The sequence below is a fragment of the Durio zibethinus genome, chromosome 17 (genome assembly GCF_047325235.1).
Source record: "Durio zibethinus cultivar Kanyao isolate XHJ-2024 chromosome 17, ASM4732523v1, whole genome shotgun sequence".
NCBI classification, from domain to species: Eukaryota; Viridiplantae; Streptophyta; class Magnoliopsida; order Malvales; family Malvaceae; genus Durio; species Durio zibethinus.
The window spans coordinates 3,972,485-3,994,058 of NC_143178.1; the positions used below are offsets into that span (position 1 = coordinate 3,972,485).

General features: G+C 29.6%; 3 protein-coding genes and 1 pseudogene across 5 annotated transcripts; 1 reads left to right on the forward strand and 3 right to left on the reverse strand.

Annotated features, from left to right (window-relative positions):
- Positions 1-1,244: 1,244 nt before the first annotated feature.
- On the reverse strand, positions 1,245-3,189 carry LOC111278276 (uncharacterized). 2 transcript variants are annotated; one of them, XR_016329079.1, is made up of 4 exons: positions 2,224-3,189; positions 1,907-2,083; positions 1,684-1,761; positions 1,245-1,542 (listed from the first exon to the last, which is right to left on the reverse strand). XR_016329079.1 is itself a non-coding variant. In XM_022864891.2 (4 exons), the coding sequence occupies exons 1-4, from the start codon at positions 2,797-2,799 to the stop codon at positions 1,488-1,490; spliced, it is 936 nt and encodes a 311-aa protein (XP_022720626.2). In that variant the 5' UTR covers positions 2,800-3,178; the 3' UTR covers positions 1,245-1,487. The 2 variants fall into 2 exon arrangements, 1 of the variants encoding a protein (XP_022720626.2); XM_022864891.2 differs by having other exon boundaries at positions 1,684-1,811; positions 2,224-3,178.
- A 444-nt stretch (positions 3,190-3,633) lies between these two features.
- On the reverse strand, positions 3,634-6,634 carry LOC111278281 (beta-adaptin-like protein B). Of its 2 annotated transcripts, none has more exons than XM_022864903.2 (5): positions 6,401-6,634; positions 5,637-5,834; positions 4,679-4,791; positions 4,274-4,459; positions 3,634-4,091 (listed from the first exon to the last, which is right to left on the reverse strand). In XM_022864903.2, the coding sequence occupies exons 2-5, from the start codon at positions 5,793-5,795 to the stop codon at positions 3,851-3,853; spliced, it is 699 nt and encodes a 232-aa protein (XP_022720638.2). In that variant the 5' UTR covers positions 5,796-5,834; positions 6,401-6,634; the 3' UTR covers positions 3,634-3,850. The 2 variants fall into 2 exon arrangements, with proteins under 2 accessions (XP_022720638.2, XP_089602283.1); XM_089746157.1 differs by lacking the exon at positions 6,401-6,634 and adding an exon at positions 6,040-6,376.
- Positions 6,635-13,915: 7,281 nt separating this feature from the next.
- LOC111287040 (uncharacterized) lies at positions 13,916-16,528 on the forward strand. The gene is made up of 8 exons (XM_022877214.2): positions 13,916-14,168; positions 14,283-14,304; positions 14,755-14,811; positions 14,906-14,987; positions 15,533-15,628; positions 15,717-15,841; positions 15,938-15,956; positions 16,041-16,528. The coding sequence occupies exons 1-8, from the start codon at positions 14,069-14,071 to the stop codon at positions 16,296-16,298; spliced, it is 759 nt and encodes a 252-aa protein (XP_022732949.2). The 5' UTR covers positions 13,916-14,068; the 3' UTR covers positions 16,299-16,528.
- Positions 16,529-18,717: 2,189 nt separating this feature from the next.
- LOC111287049 (brassinosteroid-responsive RING protein 1 pseudogene) lies at positions 18,718-19,661 on the reverse strand (annotated as a pseudogene).
- Between the last annotated feature and the right edge of the window lie 1,913 nt (positions 19,662-21,574).

Sequence of the window (21,574 nt, forward strand, 5' to 3'; positions counted from 1 at the left end):
GGTAGCCAATCACTGGTAATTCTTTTTTATAGTAAAGCAAGAAAAGTTTGCAAGTAGCACAACGTTCTGTTTGATTTTTATAGAAATTGGTAAAATAAATGCACCATTCAACAACAGAACCCGTCGAATAGGAGAGTTCAAAGTAAGATAGGACAGAATGCATCTTCAGTTTTTTTCTGAAATAATCCTACCATTTCTAAGGTAGATCTATACTGTAGAGAACCTGCATATATAAGTTTCCTGTTTTGTTTTCCAGCAGTCTTGAAATTTTGCTGTTTCTTTTTCTTTTTAAAGATTGCTATTTACTTTTTCATGTTTAATTTTTTGGTTTCTAAAATAATTTACCCAGCCAGTGAACCTGAGCAAATTGTTTATTAACATAGATTTTCAACCAACAACATAAGGAGGCAGCTGGTAATTATGAATTGCTCTCTTTCCAAGCCAAGTTCTTCCATCTTTGGTACTGTTCTCAAATTTTTAAGTAATAGATGCAATTAAACATAAAAAGTTGTTTAACATGATCATTATATTATATTATTTGAACTTTTCAAATTGTCATTGATTACTGCACTTCACATAGAAAATGAACCAAAAATCTCACCAACCTCCATATATTATATATTATCTATAAATGCACAACAAGTAAAACAATTTTAATTATTTTCAATTTAAATGATGACTTGAGAGGCATGGGATAAAAAAAAAAAAAGTCACAGATGCTAAGATTTGAACATTAAATTTGTTGCAAGAAAATTTTTAAAATTGATTGTATGAAACAACTGAATTAAGCTCAGATTTTTTTTTTTTTTGCTATGATCATTCCTCTCTGGTTTTGATCCTGTTGCTAGTAATAAACTTGCGGCAGATGAAAATTACAAAACCAGAAGAAGAAAAGCGGCTTATCCCAGCTAAAAGGTGGATTGAAGAATTTATGAATATATCTCAAAGAATGATTCCATTGGTGAATTCATCAAAATGCTTTGATAATATGTAAAAGATTCCAAGCTCACGATGATAGCAGCAGCCAGCAGGCATGGTGCCGCTGTGTGTTTATTATTACCTTGAATTGAATTTCTTTTTTATTTGTTTATTTTTTCATTTGTGAGACCAAACTAATGGCATAAAGTTCATTGTTTAATCTTAAACTATGAGCACTTCCTGAATTACCATGAGTGGATCTTACTTTAAGGTCAAAGATTCGAGCTCAAGGTCATTAAGAGTCCTAATATTTATCATTGATCACCTTATAATGTGCAAGGATATGCGAGAAATTACATAAAAAAATGGGAATTTTTTTACAATTTGATGAAAGAAGCAAAAGCGAAAATGGCTACCTGACACCAAATATTGAGCTGTTTATTCTTACTCTTTAGAATTACAGTTAATATTTTTTGCTCTGAAAGGCATCCATGGCTATTTGCTAAAGATACTAAATAGAAGGCTTCCTCAACGATCAGAAGCAGCCATGGTGGTATTGAAACTGATGTTCATAAAAGTTCCTCTCCTCTTGCCATTTGTTTCATCCTCCACCTCATGCAGCGCCTGCAAAAAGAATGCATCAAAATGAGAAATGTTTACAATTTGGAACTCCATTAAAATATAATATTGATTCAGTTATTTATTGTTTAATGATATCTGCTACGACCGGAATGATTACTATACTACATTGAACTGATATAGTACCCATAATCATCTTCGTCTTCATCTCTGGTTGAACATGAAGCTTTCGGAATCTCAACAGTTTCATCGTTGCGCGCGAATCTGCCACGAAAACGAAGACGGTTGTCGGCTAGTGTTTTACGGCATGCATACTTTGCAACAACATAAAAACCAAACCATATTTAGAAATTTAGAACGCAATCAAACAAATGAAGAAACAAATGTACTTGTCAAAGAGAAAACAAACCTTAATCTTTTTGTTGAAGTTCCTTTGATTGCGCTTTGCTCTATACTTCGAAATCCTCTCTTGTTTCTCTTCTGGGTTGTAACGTGCTACTTTGAAGGGTGCTTCCTCCATGAACGACTTCTCTATAGCCCAAGGGGTCGAAATTGACCTTTTGTTCATATGAACATTTCTCATGTTCTAAAAAAGCCGAGGAACAAAACAAGATTCCATAAGATATAGGAGTTTAAGAAAACAGACCAAAAACAGAGTAAAAAACAGGGTAATTTAGGTAATAATAAAGAGATGGAACAAATATCTAAATCTCCAGTGCTGCATACCTTCCTCATTTGTCCGCCGAAAAAGCTGTTCTCAGGCATGCTTAAGGCTTGGCCTTGAAAATTCTGTGATTCCATGAGAGAATCGAAAGGAGGTTGGAATGAAAATTTAGGCTTTCCTTCAAAAGAATTGCTACTAAAGCCCCGTTGCAAGTACTTCGGTACATTTTCAACATCACTGTAAGCAGAATCGAAATCCACTTGACATTCTTCTTTTTTAACTTCAAAACAATTCAAGCTGTTGAAATTTTCATAGCCGTTTTCTAAATTTCGACCAAATGACAGAGAGGGAAACTGGGTAGTTTGATAACGGCTGAGAGTTTCAAGCAGGTCTGCTGAAGGTGAAGAAGGAAGCAAATCAGAATCCAGTTGGTCTGGACAAGTGGGTTGATCAACTGGGTTTTGTTGGTTTTGATTGCTGTTCAACAAAGCTTGAAGATTATAATCAGATGAGGAATCATACACAGGAGACAAAGGAAGATCAAACAAAAAGTTATAATCAATCGTATTAGAGGAAACGATCTCCGGAATATAATTGTTCAGGAAAGAGTCATCAGAAAGAGAAAGATCATAAGACATTTGAAAACAAACTGACCAACTCTTGATTGAAATTGAACCCAAAAGGCAATAAACAACTAACAGAAGAAGCAAAGAGAAATTGAGTTGATTTTTCTGTCCGGATAGCACCAGGTGACACTCTCAGCGGCTCAGGCCTTCAGATTGTTTATTAAAGGGTTTGAAATTACATGGAAGAACAAGACAAAGTACCTCGCCCTTCGAACAACGGATATATATAGGCGAGTCGAGTCTACGTCTCCACTGCCTTGCCCTTAAGCAGACCAAGGTACTACAGTTGACTATTTGAGCTACGGAAGTTTGCAATCATGCCCCTAGAGAAATAGGATTTAATATTTGTTGCAGTAGTCATTTTGGTCAAGATAATTTGGTCCTTAGTTTAAAGCAGCATCCAAAGCTTTTTATAGATATTAATTTGAGAACAAAAACAATTAACTTGATTGCATTTCTAATTATTAATTAAAACTAATTTTGAATTAGATCTTTGTAGATGTTTTTAAAATATTATTTTTATTTTTAACATTTTATATTCTTTCTTTTGATATATTTTTTAAATATAATTGAGTTATTAAAAAAGATGTGCTTTTTTTTTTTTGTTACTTCAAATATATTTACTAAATTTGATGTAAATAAATTTATTTAAATTTAAAAAATAAAAATAATAAAAAATTCATTACCATTTAAAAAATATATATAACATTAATTTTTTAATTTTAATAAAAGTTGAAAATTTTGAAAAGAATAACATTTACTTCTATTACCTTTTCAAAGGAAGTAAAAGGCAAGAAAACTTTTGAGTAAGCCTTTGGTCGTAGAATAAATGAACAAGACTTTCAATGAAGAAACACGGCAGCGTATAGCATTTTCCAACCGATAATTAAATCAAATATAATCAAATTCTTTTTCTTGTTTGGCTTTAAAAAGTTTTTCTTAGATGACTTATTCTTTTTAATAATAACCTAAAAACGCAAGCTTCCCCATTGCCCATTGGCTCGTTCAACTTCCTAATACCGTCGTAACTCCTTCACTACCATCCATCTCTCTTATTTCTCCGCTACTGTTTGTGAAAAGGGTGTTTGATTTTGTTTTGAAGATCTTTTGAGCCATGGCGTCGCAAAAATACTTGAACAAGATGCAGCTCTGCCAGAACTATCGAAATCTCTGGCACACCGATGATCTGATCAGCACCATTCAACACGACCCTCCTTGTATTTTTCTCTTCACTATTCTCAGCTTCACGGGCCTCAGCCGCCTTATATCTGGAGAGAGAATCAAGTATAAAAACTTGACGCCACCTGACATGTACCATTATCAAAATGAGATGGGCAAAGCACAAGGTTATTAAAAAGTCTGCTTTGGGTAGCAATTAAAAAGACAGCTCAACCACATTGCAATGCCCTGATTGTAGGTAATCATTTTGAATTATCAAATTAACGGGGGTGAAGCAAGGCCACACTTTTCAAACCTTGGAACTTACTCTGTACATTCATTAAGGGCAGTAAGGAGCTTTGAGAGCGTGTGACTAGTGATTTCAAATATTGGTCTACTACCATTCTGTTGGATCTCAGCAAGAGCTGCCACTGCATTAGCTACAACCATTGGATTGTTGTCGGATATCAAATCCTTGAGAGATTCCAAAAAAAAACCCCATCGTCGACCAACTCTGCATTTATGTCATAAAGTTTAGCAACACATATGGCAGCAGTCTTGCGAACATACGGATCATCATCCTGTTAAAATATTATACACAGTAAGAGAAATACATAATAACTGGTGTGACTTGCATAAAGCAAGTTTGTGATGAAGTTGGAAACTAAAAAAAAAAAAACAAAAGAATTGTTAAAACTTGGAAATATATACTATAATAATAATAGGAATCAACCTTGGGGCACCTCTGAAGGAGATCACAGAGATATTCTGTGATATTATCAACACGGATGCATCCCATAGTCCAAACAGCCAAGCACGAATGAGAGGATTTGGATCCTGTGAATCCTGCAAATATACTCATAAAGCAAAATTTCATTATAGATTCATAAAGCATCATTACAAAACTTTAACACAAAGTCACAAACATGACTTTAAACAAAATATAACAAGTCACCCTAACCCCCTATTATGCTTTATACCCTTTGAGGCAGACACAATGACGATAGGTAGGTCAGAAGTACCAATCATTGAACATCTTCTTTTCCGTAATAAAGATATTGTCAAATGCATATATATGTGCAACAAATTTTATAAATGCTCAATATGCTCGGGTCAGAAGAGACATCTTGGATTAGAAAAGAAATCCTAAAAGCACAAAAACATGTACTTGTATCAGAAGAGAAATACTATTATAAGCACATTACCAACACTGTTATTTTAAAACTAGAATGATATCAATCTTTCCTTTCCACTAAAAGTAAAAAAAAAAAAAAATCAACAAAATTGAAGAAGGGAAATGGACCATAAAGACAAAGATTTATAAGCTATTTACTCATCTATGTAGACCATTTTCCTTTGCCACTTGCATGGGTTTTGTTTGACTATCAAATTAAAAATATAATACTGTATTACTGTCTTAGGAGAAGAGACATTTTTGGCCAAGTAACTGAACCATGGGTAAAAGAAATCTGTTTCCCACAAGTAATTTACAATCGCTTTCAAACTCTGAGGAATCTTTCACTCCATTCCTAGAAGATTTGAGGCTGAGAATTCGGAGGATGAAATGGTCAATGTAAATTTTTCTGATTTTACATGTTCATATCATGAAGTGGCAACATCCATGCCAAATGGGAAAAAGACACTCTTTCTTTTAAGCCATGATAAGTTAGAGGGCTTAATAAATAGTATACCTTCAAAAATGTATTTAATGCAAGAATTGCAAGGTCAGGCAGGCTGTTAGCATAATTTATAAGATACAAATAAACAAGCTTTTTCAGCTCCAAATTCTCTGTTTGCATGCAATTCACCACGTCTGTGAACAGCGATGACACATCCCTCCCAACTGTCATTGCAGCAACAACCTTCTTTACAGCATCTTTTCTTTTATCCTTCATAAAATGGAAAAGAAAGGCATGACTACAATCCCATAACTATAAGTCACGAAAATAGATATGCTAAAATATACATTCAAATTCCAATGGGACAGTTTCAACTCATTTGACACGCTAAGAACTACAGGATTAAAAAGAAAAAAAAAATTCTTCAAAAAACACATTTAGCTACAAAGAATCAAGAGAATTGAAATCGTATTACCATTAAAATTCAGTTTTGAATCGGATAAATATAAATATATTCCCAATGAAAACTTGATAGAAGGTAAACCATACTCCAATGCGACTCAATTAGCATATCAGGAAAACTGAATCTCTCTTTCCATTTCCAGCTATTTTCCATAATCCGTAATTGATCCAAACAAAAGCCTAAAACTTAGCTAGCTAAATCATAATTCAACAATTTGACGACTTCAAAGAACAAGTCAAAGCGCAAAACCAAAAGATCTGACGAAAAACACGAACTATTCCGCTACAAAGATGCCAAACCGAAAACCTAAAGAATAGAAACAGAAGATCAAGAAAGGAATCGGAAAAAAGATCTGGTTGGAATAAGTAGGTACTTGTACTGAGAATTAATCTCTTCCTTGAGTTCAGGGATTTCTCCCTTCTTCGTCGTCGAGAAGTACTTGGAATCGTGACCGCTCCTTCCTCACTCTAAGAGGTCTCGTCTTCTTCTTGTTGTTGATGGAGTCGACGAAGAATAAGAAGTAAACTAAAACAATGGAGAACAACCGCCAGAGAGGGAGGAGACCAGATCGAAGGGTTTTCGAAGGCGAGGGAATTGGAAACCGTTAACCAAACCATATCCAGGCTTTGAGGGCAAAGAAAAAGGCGGGCTTTTGAGCCCATGGTAAATGTAGACCTTAGCCCAAACTCCGTACCAAGTTAGTGATAGGTTTTTTTCGGCAGAAGGGAGGGTTAGTGAATGGTAAATCCTTTTTATAAATCTTTTAAGCAACCCACTCAAATGCCGATTATTGGGCCCAGACTAGGCCGTGAAATCCAAACCAAATTGGGCCAACATTTTATTATTTTTTTAAACCGACTTAAATGCTGATTATTAGGCCTTGGGCTGTGAGGTCAAAACTAAAAAATGTCAACGGATTGAGACGGGACAGATCCGAATCGAACTTGGTTTTGTTATTAAATATTTGAATTTGATATCATCTGAAAATATTATTTTTTATATTTAATTCAACTCAAATTAATAAAATATTTTTAATATCTAAATATAAAATTACATAAATATAAAATATATAATTAAATAAATAATAAAAAATATTATATATATAATGGGTTAGGTCTTGACAAGTTTATCTAAAATTTTATTATGACCCAATACCAATTTAAAAAAAAATCTAACCCAATTCAATTCTAAATCCGATTAAAAAAATAATTTCATAAAATCGAATTAAATTAAAATCTAATATATTCAAGTTGAATTGTCAGTCAAAACCCTTTTTTAACCAACAGCAACAAAAGATCCACCTCTAAACGTTACATTTGGAGTTTACTGGATAGATTCTATGGTTACATTAATATTTTTAATAACAAAAAATTAATAAAATTAAAATGAAATTAAAATTATAAAATCAAAATAATAAAAAATTACATTTACATAAATTACAATATAATAACTAAATTTTAAATTTTTATAAAATATAAAGACAATAGGCATAATTTGACCCAATAAATAAATAGAATTTAAGAGTTTCCAGACTCTTGCATTTGTTAAAGTGAGATAATGATAATTATAAAGGGTTTAAAAAGAATAAATTCGATTCCCCCTAAATATGAAGACATGCAGTATGAATTTTTTTTCCTTACTGTTTTAAGTACCTGAAGAGGAAAATTGACCAATGACTATGTTATTTTCTATAATCTTATCCACAATAAAAAAGGATGAAGAAAATGAAGAATTAACATAAGTAATTAAGATTTAAAATTTAAATGATTGTAAATCTTCTTATGAGTTGATTTATCTTAATTTTGAAGAAAGGTTTCTACTCTTAAATTTTTTCAAATAAAAAAAATAATATTAATGACAGTCATTTAATGTCGCAATTATTTAATTTAAATATAATCTGCATATAAAAGTATATCATATGCATTACATATGAACAATTTGGAAAGCTACTGTTCTGGAAACCCTCCTGATTACCAAGATTTTATGATTAAAAGCATGAAAGTTTGGAATTTCCATTAGCCTGCAAAATTGATGTTACGGTGTTTCCTTCATACGCATATTGCCATTGAAAAAACATGTCAGATAGCAACTTTTTGACTGGAAAGTTTCATCTCAAAGCTACTTGTGTTTGGTTCACAGCTAAAAAACAAAGCTATGTATGTTAACGAGACTTCAATTGGCTGCAGGAATGCTTTTTGAGGGGTGGTTGTCACAATCAGGAAGTTGGTAAGAGACCCTACAAACAGAGCTTTTGAGTCTTGACGGAAAAGACAACTGGTGGATCCTTCCGCACTCGCAATAAATTTTATTTTAAAAAATTTAAAATATTAACATTAAAAACTCTTTTGTTATTTTAATTTTAAATATTTCTATAATTTTATTCAAGTTAAGACTTATGCTATGATATTAAAACTCGATTTTGAATTGATTTAATCTAAAATATTTTTATTTAATTTTAATTTATAAATTAAAATAATATTATTAAAAGTTTTTTTTTGTGTTTTAGTTTTAAATATTTTTATTTGGTAAATTATTAAACATAAAATTTTTAATATTTTAATAATAAATAATATTATATTATTATTTTAATAATTAAGATTAATATTATTTAAATAATATTTTTATTATTTTAATAATTTAATTATTTTTAATCATTTTTAATATGTTTTAATTTAAAATATATTATTTTTATATTTTATTGACAATGTATTTATATTACTATTTTAATAATAAATATAAATAAATAATATTTTTGTTATGATTTAATAATGAATACTTTCAATGTAAAATATAATTATTTTAATAGTATAAATATTTTAAATATTTTAATATTAAATATTACTATTATGATATTAATATATTAATAAAATATTTTAATAATAGTAATATTATTTTAAATATTTTAAAATATTAACATAAATAATAAATAGTTTCATTTTGAGTGTTTAATATTAATATAATATTTAACATTAAAGTATTATTAAAATAAAAATATTTTTTAATATTAATAAATATAGTAATAAATAATTTCAATTTGTTTTATTAATAAATAATTTTAAATATTTTAATAGTTATGTTAATATTATTAAAAACATATTTTCTAGAAAGTAATCAAATAACAAAAAATATTTTTATTAACTCATCCAAATAATAAAAGTTTTCTATTTTTACAAAAAAATTATAAATATTTTTTAAAAGTCAATTTTCACAAAATAAATGGAACCTTAATTTTGATATGTTTTCAAATAAAAAAAATAAGTTCAATAAAAAAATTATCAAATACACATGATAAAATATTTTAATTTTATAAATGAGATTAAAATGATGAAACATGTCATTTATGTTTTTAAAAAAATTAATTTAAAAAATGAGATATTTATCGTCATTTTAACTTTACTTATAAAATTAAAAAAATAAATTTACTATTAATATATCAAAAAATTTTTTAATATATATATATATATATATATATGACAAGGAGAGTTCTTCTCATCATGCCATCAAATGCACTCCAACATTGTTAAAATTTCTCTCTCTTATGTTGTTAACAAAAGTTACTTTCATCATAAATGATGATAATATGGGTTCTTTTCTGGTGCACTCCATTGGCAAAATTTAATAGTGCTAGTAACAAAAAGGGGGCTGGTCCAGTTGACAATCATATCCCATTCATGTGTAAAATTATGATACGATAATATCTTAAATAAATATGGGGGGGGGGGGGGGAATTTTTTTTTTTTCATGGACTACCACAAAAGCTCATTCTTGGACGGACAAAAGGACCGAGTAACCGCGGCGACGACTTGATTCTAATCGTCTCATTAACTATAGCCTGCAAAAGTGAGCTTCGGAATCTTCTTGCTTTATATATAGCCTGCCATGATCACTCGTCTGGAGATTCTTTTGGAATCCCAGTTTTTACAATAAATCATTTTATTATAATGATAAACTCAAGCCCTTTCTGTTTCGGATCGGATGTTCCACCAATATTGGCTGTCAAATCTATCTAAACATGAAACCCAAAGTCTGCTTATCAAGTCCCTAAACATTAGACTACGCAAATATCTTTGGTTACAAGTTGTCTGGTTAATTATGAAAAAAAATTTAAATGAAAATTTTTTATTAAAATTTTAATTTATTTATTTAAAATAAATAATTTTATAAATTTTATTTATTAAATTTTATGTAAATTTTGTCTGCTGAATTATATTATTTATGTAAACATCTGAGAGTTTCACATAACAGCTGCTTTGCTTGAGATTCATTTTTTATTGGTACCTTCCTTCAGTAAGTGAAGAATACTTTTAAATCAGAGTTTAATTTTTTTCTCCAATTTAGAATCATAAATTTTGTGAAAAATAGTATATATGAATTAGAATGATAAAAGGCTTTCCATACATTGAATCAAGACATCACTGGGTGAATTTGTGCTGAGCCATCATTACGTGGCCTTGGTTTTGACAGCAGTAAAAATTTAACATAATAATACATATAAACTAATCCTCTAGTCTTGGAAACTGCTTCGACTGATATTTGATTGAAAATATTTTAACATTTGATTTTGAAAGAATCAAACAATATTATATATAATTTTAATTTTTTTAGAATAAAATAAATGTACAAAAAAAATACATCAAATACATAATTTTATTTAAAATTATGAATAATTATTTTTAAATATATATAAATTAATTAATTATTAAATAATATATTTTTATCAAAAATAAAAAAATAAAATACACCATTAAATGAATAAAGTTGAAAAATTGAAATTATAAGTTAAAATACTTTTTAATCGTTTATAAAGTGCTTTCTCAATCTTAATTTTTTATAAAAAAAATTTGCATGGCAAAAGGAAAGAGATTTAAGGTAAATTTGACAGTAAAAAATGATATGAAAAAGCGAAATTGTAATCCCCCGAAAGGGAAGTTATAACATAGTGAATTAATTTTAATTTTTTATAATAATGAAATTAAAATAATAACAGTGATATTAAATTTAATTAAAAATAAAAATTTAAATTCAATAAATAAATATAACAAAAAATTAAAAGTATATAGTACGGTGTTTTTAAAACTTTTGGGGGCAAGTCCCCTGTAGTTCCTTTTACCCTCCGCCCCTGGTAATGCATTAGGTTTGGTTCTCTAATCTAGAAGCCTATTTATGTCTTTCCCTTTCAAGGCAAATTTTTAAGAGTTGTTCCCTGTTTCTGAAGAGTTTCTTTCCAATTTAAGTATGAAGCCAGACTGATTAATCAATAAAAGAAGAAAAAAAAAGCAAAAGAGTGGTGCTAAATGTATCTTTTTTTTTTTTTTTTTTTTCACTTTCCAAATTTTTTTTATAAATTTTTTAAGTAAAATTATTTAATTACCTTCCTCACAATTTTATGAAAATTTATAATTTTTTGAAAATAAATTTTTAAAAAACCATATAATTTTTTGAAAATAAAATTTCAAATTTCAAAAAATAATAAATCTGTTTAAAAATTCAGTTTTAAAAAGTCAAAACCCATTTTCAAAAAGTTATATGTGTGAAAGGGAAAAAAATAATTAAATAATTTCATTTACAAAAATTAAAGAGAAAAAACTGGCTAAATTGATCCCAACCCATGTCAATGGACAAAGCAAATTAAAATTTGATTATACCAATCCATATATCAAATGAATTTGGGTTTAGAAAAATAAAATATATAAATATTCCATGAACCATGACCACTTACTAGTTGGCCCTCAAGCCATCTAGCTTTTTTTTTTTTCACCTCCATCGATTACTTCACAACAAAGAAAAGAATAATTGTCACTCTTCCCTTTATGGATTTATGGGCATCTTATGGTGGTAAATAATCCTTTCCCATTGGATTTTATTTTATCATTGTGTGAACTAGTCTGGTGCCAGTTTTGAAGGGCATCAAACAAGGCTGGTGCCATTTTCCTTCAACCAAACATTTAACAAGACCAAATGTACATGATTTATTTTAATAACGAGCATAACCCTTGTAAACATTTACAGAGAGGTGGGAACATATTCCAATGCCGGTTGACCTTTGTGGTAATCCTTTTCTATAGTAAGGCAAGAAATTGGTAACTAAATACAAGTTGTACAACAGTCTATGTTTGATTTTGACGGAAAATGGCAACATGCCAACGCATTATAATGGATTCATAAAATTTTTATTTGCAGTTAATAATATTCTTGATTAATTTAATAAATCAATAAATATAATTTTGTTTATAAATTTTAATAAAATTAATGATTAATAAAAATTTATCAATTAATTGATGGATAATATATGCATTTTATTCTTATAAGTTATATACAATTCAGATTTTTATCTACTCTTTCAAATTTATTTTTACAAACATAATTAAAAAATATTAAAATAAACAATTAAAAAATAAAAATTTAAAACTGAAAAAAAAGGAAAACCCAAGAAAAATTAAAAAAAAAAGTAAAATAGGATGCCATGCAGACAATTTCACTTAAAAATGGCATGAATTAGGTAGGGTTAAGTTTATACTCATTTCGACTCTAACCAACATCAAGTTATTATTTTTTACATCTAACCCTATCCCAACATATATATAACCCACATCCAACCAACTTGATAAAAAATAAATTCAATAATATAACATTCATAAAATATTATATTTTTAATATAAATTATATTTAATTATATAAATATAATATTTTAATAAATTAAAATTTAAATAATAACTTTATTAATACGAAATATTTATATATAAATAAAAATTACATAAATAATAAATTATATATTTTTATATATACCATGGAATGAGACGGGCTAGAGCATTCTAAACTCATCTCCTTTCCTACCTCAAATTTTAAAAAAGAAAAAAATTACCCAACACCAACTCAGCACCAAGTTATTTTTTTTGTAACCATATTCAACCCGACAAATAAATTTACAACCCACATTTGACCCATATTAATCAAAATTTAATTAAATGATTTAACTTTAGTAATATTCATAAAATTTTTTAATATAAATTATATATTAAAAAATAATATATTAAAAAATAATAAATAAACAATTTTTAAAAATAATAAATAATAAATAATATTCATAAAGTTAAAAATAATTTTTTAAAATTATATATTAAAAGACAATTTGGTACTTAGTTTAGAGCAGCATCCAAAGCTTTTTATAATTCTTAATTTAAGAACAAAAATAATAAGCTTGATTGCATTTTTTATTCTAATAATTAAAACTAATCTCGAATTAGATTATTAAAAGATGATTTAAAAATATTATTTTTATTTTTAGCACTTTATATTCTTACTTTTTATATATTTTAAAAATATAGTCATATTTACTAAATTGAATGTAATTAAATTATTTAAATAAAAACACCAAAAAATCAATTACCATTTAAAATAATACATGGACATTAAATTTTTAAATTTTAATAAAAGTTAAAAAAGTTGAAGTCATTTTCTTTTGTCACCTTTTCAAAGTAAGTAAATGGCCATAAAACTTGAGTCAAGCCTTTGACGTAGGACTAAATGAACGAGACTTTCGATGAAGAAACGCGGCAATGTATAGCATTTTCCAGCCAACAATTAAGTTTGGGGGAAGGGGGGAGGGGGGAGGGGGGAGGGCGGTCAATTGGATTTTATCGCATCGTAATGGTTGTATTATTAGTTGAATGAAATTAAATATTAATTTTAGTAAAATTTATTTTTATATATATATATTTTTAATCATAATTATAATAATTTTTTTATTATAATTATAATTATAATTATTTTTATTGTTATTTTTAATCTTATTAAAATTAATTTCTTTGTCCATTCAAACGGATTCTTCTAATCAAATTCCTTTGCTTGTTTGGTTTTAAAGAGTCTTTCTTAGTTGACTTTTTTTTTTGTGAATAATAACCTAAAAACACAGCCTGCCCCCATTGGCTTGTTCAACTCCCTGATTCCGTAGTAACTTCTTCACTTCGATCCATCTCTCTTCCCTCTTCGTTACTCTGTGGAAAAAGGGTGTTTTCTTTTTGTTTTGAAAATCTTTTGAGTCATGGCGTCGCAAGAATACTTGGACAAGATGCAGCTCCGCCAGAACTATCGAAATCTCTGGCACACCGATCTCATGAGCACCATTCAACGGGACCCTCCTTGTATTTTTCTCTTCCCCTTTCTGGGTTTCTCTCCTTTTCCTTTCTTTTAGTTTGATTGATAATTTCTGTTCTTTCCATTTTGGGTTTTTTTTTTTTTTTGTTTCTTTTTTGCAGATTGCTGCTTTGCTTTTTGGTGGTAAGTATTCTGGATCTGTTTTCTTTTTTTTTACTATTTTTTTTTTTGTTCTCGATCTGATCGTGACTTTATTTCCTGGCTGCAATTAGGTTTCTTATTAATGATGGTTTGGGGTTTGAATATTGAGACGTCGGTGACTGGAGTGACCTAGGGTTGACTCTGCCTGATTTCGTGTTTCTGTTCTAAATTGGATGATAAAATGTCTTTCCACGAATGCCTGATTTTGATACTAGTATTTTGACTTTAGATGGAAGGTCTTTTTTCACCTTGTAAAATACTCACTTCTTGCCTGGGCTTTTACCTCTTTACTAGGAAATTATGTGCTGTATTTGTGCATAAGCTGATGAATTTTCTCCTTCCCTCACTTTTCTTATAGTTTTCTTATTTTAAAACCATCTAATCATAGATTATGTCACCAATAAATTGTTGCTTTTCTTTTTCTTGTTGTAGTGCGCCATGTGCATCCTACATGCTCCGGAAACGAGCGCTTTATAATGACATGTCAAGGTAATTGATGAATTTGATTTCGCTTTGACCACAAGTCAATGATGTAATTTCTTGGTTTAAATATAGCCTCTTGTGTTTAACCTCTTTTTTGTAGGTATACATGTTGTGCTGGTTATATGCCATGTAGTGGTAGGTGTGGAGAGAGTAAATGTCCTGAGTTTTGCCTTTGCACTGAGGTACGAAGTTTATCTATATGGTCTGTATTGTTTCTTTTGTTACTTCAACTCATGGTTTTAATTTATAAGCCTACATGTTTGATTCTCAACTCCAGAATGTCTATGGGGTGAGAGGACTGGGTTGGGTTACCACGAACTATCGAAATATTAGAGATGCACAAATTTAGCTGTATATATACACATTATTTGCCTATCAGGAGTAATGGGAATTTAGGTTTTTAAAAATAACCATGTTTAATTCTGAAGAAGTGGTGAAAAAACTAGCTGTGAAAAATCTTTAGCTGATGTCTTTAGGCTGAAAGCATGGTGTGCAGTGAGGGGAAGGAGGGAGGAAGGGACATGGTTTTCTTCTTCTTAAAGCATAATTTTAAATTGTCTGAATAAACTATTTCATTCTAAGTTCTCCTTATTGTGGTAAAAGACAGGTAACTACTTGTGTGGTTGGTTTCTTTTTCAATATATTTTTGTAACTTGGTGTGGCAGTTTTATGGAGCTGGCATTTCTGTTTTGTCATTAATTTCGTTATCTTGTGTTTTTGTTTCTAGGTTTTCCTCTGCTTTGGAAACTCAGTGGCCTCTACCCGATTTCTGTTGCAAGATGAATTCAACATTCAAACCACAAAATGTGACAATTGTATCATTGTAATCTATCTCTTTCTACACTTATGTATTAGTAATTATATCTCCATTTCTTGGCCATAGATTAAACATAATGCCACTTGATATACAGGGTTTCATGTTCTGCCTACAACAAATTGCCTGTATATTTTCCATAGTTGCAATGATTGTTGGAAGTGATGAGATTCAAGAGGCGGCACAGTTACTGAGTTGTTTGTCTGATATGGTTTATTGCACGTAAAGTATTCTGTTCCAGTCAGCACTATGTATCTCTTGGCTAGTTTTGCCTAAAGATACCTTACTGACAGTTCTATTTTATTTTACTTTTTGCAGGGTTTGTGCATGTATGCAGGTATGAAGTGCTTCTAATACATGCATATGGGAATTTTATTATCCTTAATTTTGAACCATCCTTTAATATTTTCCTTGGTTACAGACGCAGCATAAGGTTGAAATGGACAAAAGAGATGGCAAGTTTGGTCCACAACCAATGGCAGTTCCCCCTGTCCAGCAGATGTCACGCATTGATCAACCAATTCCTCCTGCAGCTGGCTATCCACCAGCAGCATATGGAGCGTATGGACAGCCTTACCCACCTCAGGCACCTGGTTATGCAGCTCAAGGTTACCCATCGGCCGCATATCCTTCTCAGTACCCTCCAGCTGGTTACCCACCATCTGGTTATTCTAGGTGAGTTTTCTCTGGGTTACTGGTTAGTTGCCAGCACTTGAGTCGGGTTACCGAGACATGGATGGAGCTGGTATTCATTTTAAAATTTGACTGGCATGCATTTATACAATTATATATTTCATGTGTAATTTGCTTTTGGCATTGCTGATTTAAACAGCTAAAGATTTAAATATTGATACTATCAGGTATCAGCTTGTCTATTCCTAATAATTTTATTTTACTTCATTTTCCTTCGCTCTGGTGTTTATGTAAATTTTATGTACAACTTTTGGTACATAAGGATAAAACCAAGATTGTCAAAGCTTCTGATTTCGGGGTTTTTTTTTAATCTTTTTAAAATGGTACAATTGGCCCATGTCTGCGTATCCACTGATATTGTCAATTGGCCCTTATCTGCGTATCCAGTGAATTCTAGTGATTGAAACAATTGCTTCCAGCCCTTCCTTGATTATGATGGTTGGATTAGAGATGTAATTGATCGAGTTTAGATTGATATAATATTAAGTTCAAATGCGAGTTCGATTCTAAATTCAAAGTTTGAAACTCGATTCGAATTAAATTGAGTTTTATTTTTTTTAACTTGAGTTAGATTCAGAATAAAAATTAAGTTATTTAAGTTTGTTCGATTAAATTTGATTAACATATAAAATAAATTCGATTATTGTATTTGATATAAATTTAATTATTTGGATTTGAGTTTAAAATATTTTATTAATTAAAATAATAAAAAATGTTAAAATATGGAACTTTGATTAATTTCGTAAATTATTCGAGTTAGAATATTAAAATGTTTAAATTCAACTTTCAGACTAGATGTGCATGTTATATTTGTCAAGATTGAGGGTTCAATGGCTACCTGATACAATTGGGTAGTGAGATTTTTCCCAGTACTTGGTGACACTGAAAATGCAGAACTATATAAATTGTATAAGAGATTAAGTCCTAATTTTTTAAAATAGGAAGATGACAGAAATTACATTAATTCAAAAAAGGTTTAGAAAAAAAAAATCAGAATAACTATGGTTTGTGATGAATTTAAAAAAAAAAAAAAAGGCAGATGGAGATTCAGTTTTGACTCTTTCAAAAACCTAAATTCAACCTACCCATCCACCCATTCACAGGTGATGAACTTTATTTTTTCACAACCGACCTAATTCAAGGTGATGCAACCAAACGAAGCAGTTTCCTATCCTCTTTTAGCTAAGAATCACACCTGATGTTGAAATCATGACTGTCTGGCGTCAGGCCTTCATCTGTCACGAGCTACTATTGTTTTCCAGCACCACTTCCAGAATCGTGACAATGTTAACTTGCTTACATATTTTTGTAAAGAAACATGAAAAATGGATACCCTCAAATGCACATAAATCCCAGGCTGACCCTCCTTGTATATAAATTATACAAATTTTTTCTTTAAACATTTGGTGGAAACCTTTTACATAGATTTAAGATTTTTTTTTTAAACTCTAAAATGAAGATTGGAAGCTTCTTTTGTGATAGATTATCTATGTTTGAATTGATTATTATATCTTCTAGGAAACATTTTTCTTAATTTATTAGCATCATAATGAAATCATATTAATAAAGCAAGGTTGGCCTTATTTCCTAATCCCATAAGGCCAAACTCCAAAACACTTTTCTTTTCATCAATTTCTTATTGATTCTATAAAATTATAAACATATGAATTATATTAAAGTTTTTTCAAAAGCAATATCTGTCAACCGCTTTAATTTGGAGACTTGTACAAACTTTTAAGGCAAGTTGTTCTTTGTTTCCCAAATAGATTGAAAGAAAAAATGGTACTCTATAAAAGAGAGAGAGATAATAAAGATAAAAGCCCAGTAGGATAATATTTTTCATCTGTTAGGTATTCATTAATGAATTGTTGTTGAAGAAAATCAAGAAAACTATGAAATCTATCAAAGTTTTTGCTTTCTATCCTTTGCATTTATATTTTCTTTTCTTTGAAGTTGATCATTATTTGCTTAATTAGAAACATCCACAACAAGTGGTTGATCTATCTAGCATTGCCCCACTTGAGAGTGAAAACAAGACCCATTTATTTCTTACAAAGACCAAACTTTGTCCAAACCCCAACCAACAAGGCAGCAATTAATCCTGTCACTCTCATTCCTCCATTAGATTAAATAAAGTGCTTTCGACATGTAAAAGAAATACTCATAAAATGCCTTCACAAAACTTTAACCAAAAATATTATACGCATACAATGCTCCAAATACCATTATCACATTCAAAACCATCCTCATCATCAATAAATAAATAAAAAAAAACCATCAATCCAAACCCAATAATGCAAAAAAATTCCCCCCCCCCCCCCCCCCAAAAGAGGATAAAGAGCAACAGCCAACAAATATCAAAATTCATCAACCCAAAAATTAAAAAAAATTGGAACTATGCAAAAAAAAAAAAAAAAAAAAACCTTTGGATTCAATGGCTCTTTTTTTTTCTTTCATTTTGGTAATATTCAGGATCTTTCATGTACATATAAAAAACAACACCCTTAAAAAAAGAAAAATAATTATATAATAGAAAAATCTTTTTCTTTTTTTTTTTTTTTTCTTTTAAAGATGACAGCTATAGCTACAAACTTAAAGCAGTAATTTGAGAATAATCACCAGAGAATTCAGGGATCCCAGAAGCAGCCCAAAGCCTCTCATTAAATGTCTCTTGCATATCATCAGGAACGAAACTCGTTCTACAAAGCGGACATGTTTTCTGATCATATCCCATCCAACGGTCCAAACAGCTCCGATGGAATATATGTCGACAATTCGTCAGCCGCCTGATCTCATCCTGCCCTTCAAAGTCGTACAAACAGACCGCACAGCTGTCTGGCGGGTCGACGAGGTCGGAGAACTTGACGACGGGTAGGATTTCCCGGATGAGCAGAGCTGAGACCGGGAAAAGGCGGCGCGTGGGAGAAGAGGAGACCGAGGCGGAAGCCTCGGTATCGGCCGTGTCAGGCCAGGGAATGTCGGGTTCGAGAAAATCAGGAAGACCCAGATAAAGGAAGATAGTTGAAATGAATTTGCGAAGGTAAGAAAGAAGATAAAGTGAGTGGAGAAGTAGTCTTGGAAGTAGAAGCTCAGAGTAGCCTACCGGAAAACCCATTTTTTCCTGAAACAGAAAGTGAGCGATGCGAAAGCGTTCCCTTTTGCGTTCTGTTTGTTGAGTTTGGTTTGGTTTGCTTTTTCAGTTTTTGTGTTCTTTAATAGAGAGAGAGAGAGAGAGAGAGAGAGACAGAAAAAGGAAGGGAGATGGAGTTGCCATATAGAGAGTTGGAAGCGAAATTACTATATTGGACATGCTCTCCTTCATTATTGCGTTTTATTAAAAATAATTAACAGGTCGTTAGGTGGTTTGGTTTTGTAATGTGTTTTATATTTTATGTTTTTAAAATTTTTATTTTATTTTTAATTTATAAATTTTGAAAACATATTTGAACAGAATATTTTTATTTTAGAAATGTGAAAATAAATTATTTTTAAAATAAAAACATGTAATAGAAATTGATTAAGATTTTTATATTTTAAATGGGAGAAGTTCAAATATGACCTAAAGCAAAAATTTTAAACTGTATCAATTGTAATTGAACGGGTGAACAATGCTTGTGTGGTAATAATATTAAATTATTTTCGAAAAATCCAAAACACTACTTTTTGGTTTTAATAATTTCCAAAATTTTATTTTCAATTTTCAGAAACAAAACAAAGACAACTTACCAAATATATTTTTGTTTTCAATTTTAAAAAAACCTAAAAATGAAAAAGAAAAAAAAAAGAAAAATAACTCCAAATGACCCATAAATATTTGGTTGAAAGATTATTGTATTTTTTTTGAAAAATTAAATATGAAATTTCATTTTCAAATGTAAGAAATAAAAAATAAATAAAATGATAAAATATACATGCCTTTGTCTTCAAGGAAGTAACCATGATGATTTAATAGCTAGTAATATGAATGAGCTTTTTGATAAGAATAGAAAGGAAATGATTAATTTCCCAAATGAATAATTGAGAAGAGAGAAGACTGATGATGTTAACATGCATGTTGGATGTTACAGCATCAATGACAAATTGCAATTTCTTTGGCAATCTCATGAAACAGGGTCCATATGAAATTAAGAAATGCAAGATGTGTACCATCAGAGTGTAATAAAGAGAACAATTATGATGATGATTAGTCTTTAAAAATGGGTAATTTGTTATTAGATCATTATTCAATTAATTATTTTTTTAAATGCATCTTAATGAAATAGTAACTATCTTCTAATTTTGTAAATAAAATTTAAAATTTATACTTATATCATATTAAATAATTTTCCTTAGTATTTAGCCTAGGGGTAACTATCTTCTAATCCCCTTTCCTCCTTCACATGTACTAAACTTGGGAGTGTAAATAACACCATCAATCATCATAGCAAAGAAAACTAGCATTAGCCAAAAAGGAGAGAGAGAGAGAGAGAGAGAGAGAGAGAGAGCCATGGTGATGAAATGCCTGTACATGAAGTGGGTTTGGGGTTATAACAAAGGGGAGAGGTTTATGGTCACGCCAGTTGGTTTGACGTATGACAAATCATAGTGTGTCGTGAACGTAGGATCAATAACTTAACTCGTCTTTGATAAAATTTTTTTTGATAAAATTTGATTCAATTCGATTTTTTAAAATTAATTTTTATTTTTAAAAATTAAATTTTAAGTCAAATAGAAACATATATTATTAAAAAAGAGTCAAAATTGAGTCGAATTTAAGTTTTAGATAAATTCAATCTAATCTGACATGATATTTATATAAAAATTAATTTTTTAATTATATATATTTATATAATTATATTTAAAAATAATATTTTATATTTTTAAAAAATAATATTTTATTAATTTCGGATCAGATCGAATTGGATACGATTTAAACAAAATGTCAGAACGGATATGAAAAAAAAAAATTTGAATCGGATTAGATTCGAATTTGACGGATAAAAAAATCAAATTGAATTCGAGAGGAACAAAAATCTGTTCAGACCCGACCTATTGCCAGCCCTACATGAATGTTCTATGTTAAATGGGAGAGCCAACACCAATACATCAAATGGCCTTATCAAATGGATATTGAGACAAAGTTTTCAGGTCAGTTAGATAATTCGCATATTTGAGATGTCTTTCGTATCATATTTGATGTATATAATAATATAAATTATTAAAATGTCAAGATGATTATAAAATATATTTAAATTTTAAATATAAATATAATATATTTAATAT

Bases quoted from the DNA above. Each gene is read 5' to 3' on its own strand.
- LOC111278276 (XM_022864891.2), bottom strand. From the start codon at position 2,799: ATGTCTTATGATCTTTCTCTTTCTGATGACTCTTTCCTGAACAATTAT. The intron at 2,084-2,223 runs GTATGCAGCACT...CGGCTTTTTTAG, and splicing joins TCGGCGGACAAATGAGGAAG to AACATGAGAAATGTTCATAT. The intron at 1,543-1,683 runs GTACTATATCAG...TTCTTTTTGCAG, and splicing joins GAAGACGAAGATGATTATGG to GCGCTGCATGAGGTGGAGGA.
- LOC111278281 (XM_089746157.1), bottom strand. The intron at 4,792-5,636 runs GTATACTATTTA...GTATATTTGCAG, and splicing joins CATTAAATACATTTTTGAAG to GATTCACAGGATCCAAATCC. The intron at 4,092-4,273 runs GTAAGTTCCAAG...GGTACATGTCAG, and splicing joins GCCCTTAATGAATGTACAGA to GTGGCGTCAAGTTTTTATAC.
- LOC111287040 (XM_022877214.2), top strand. From the start codon at position 14,069: ATGGCGTCGCAAGAATACTTGGACAAGATGCAGCTCCGCCAGAACTAT. The intron at 14,812-14,905 runs GTAATTGATGAA...TCTTTTTTGTAG, and splicing joins CTTTATAATGACATGTCAAG to GTATACATGTTGTGCTGGTT. The intron at 15,629-15,716 runs GTAATCTATCTC...CTTGATATACAG, and splicing joins AATGTGACAATTGTATCATT to GGTTTCATGTTCTGCCTACA.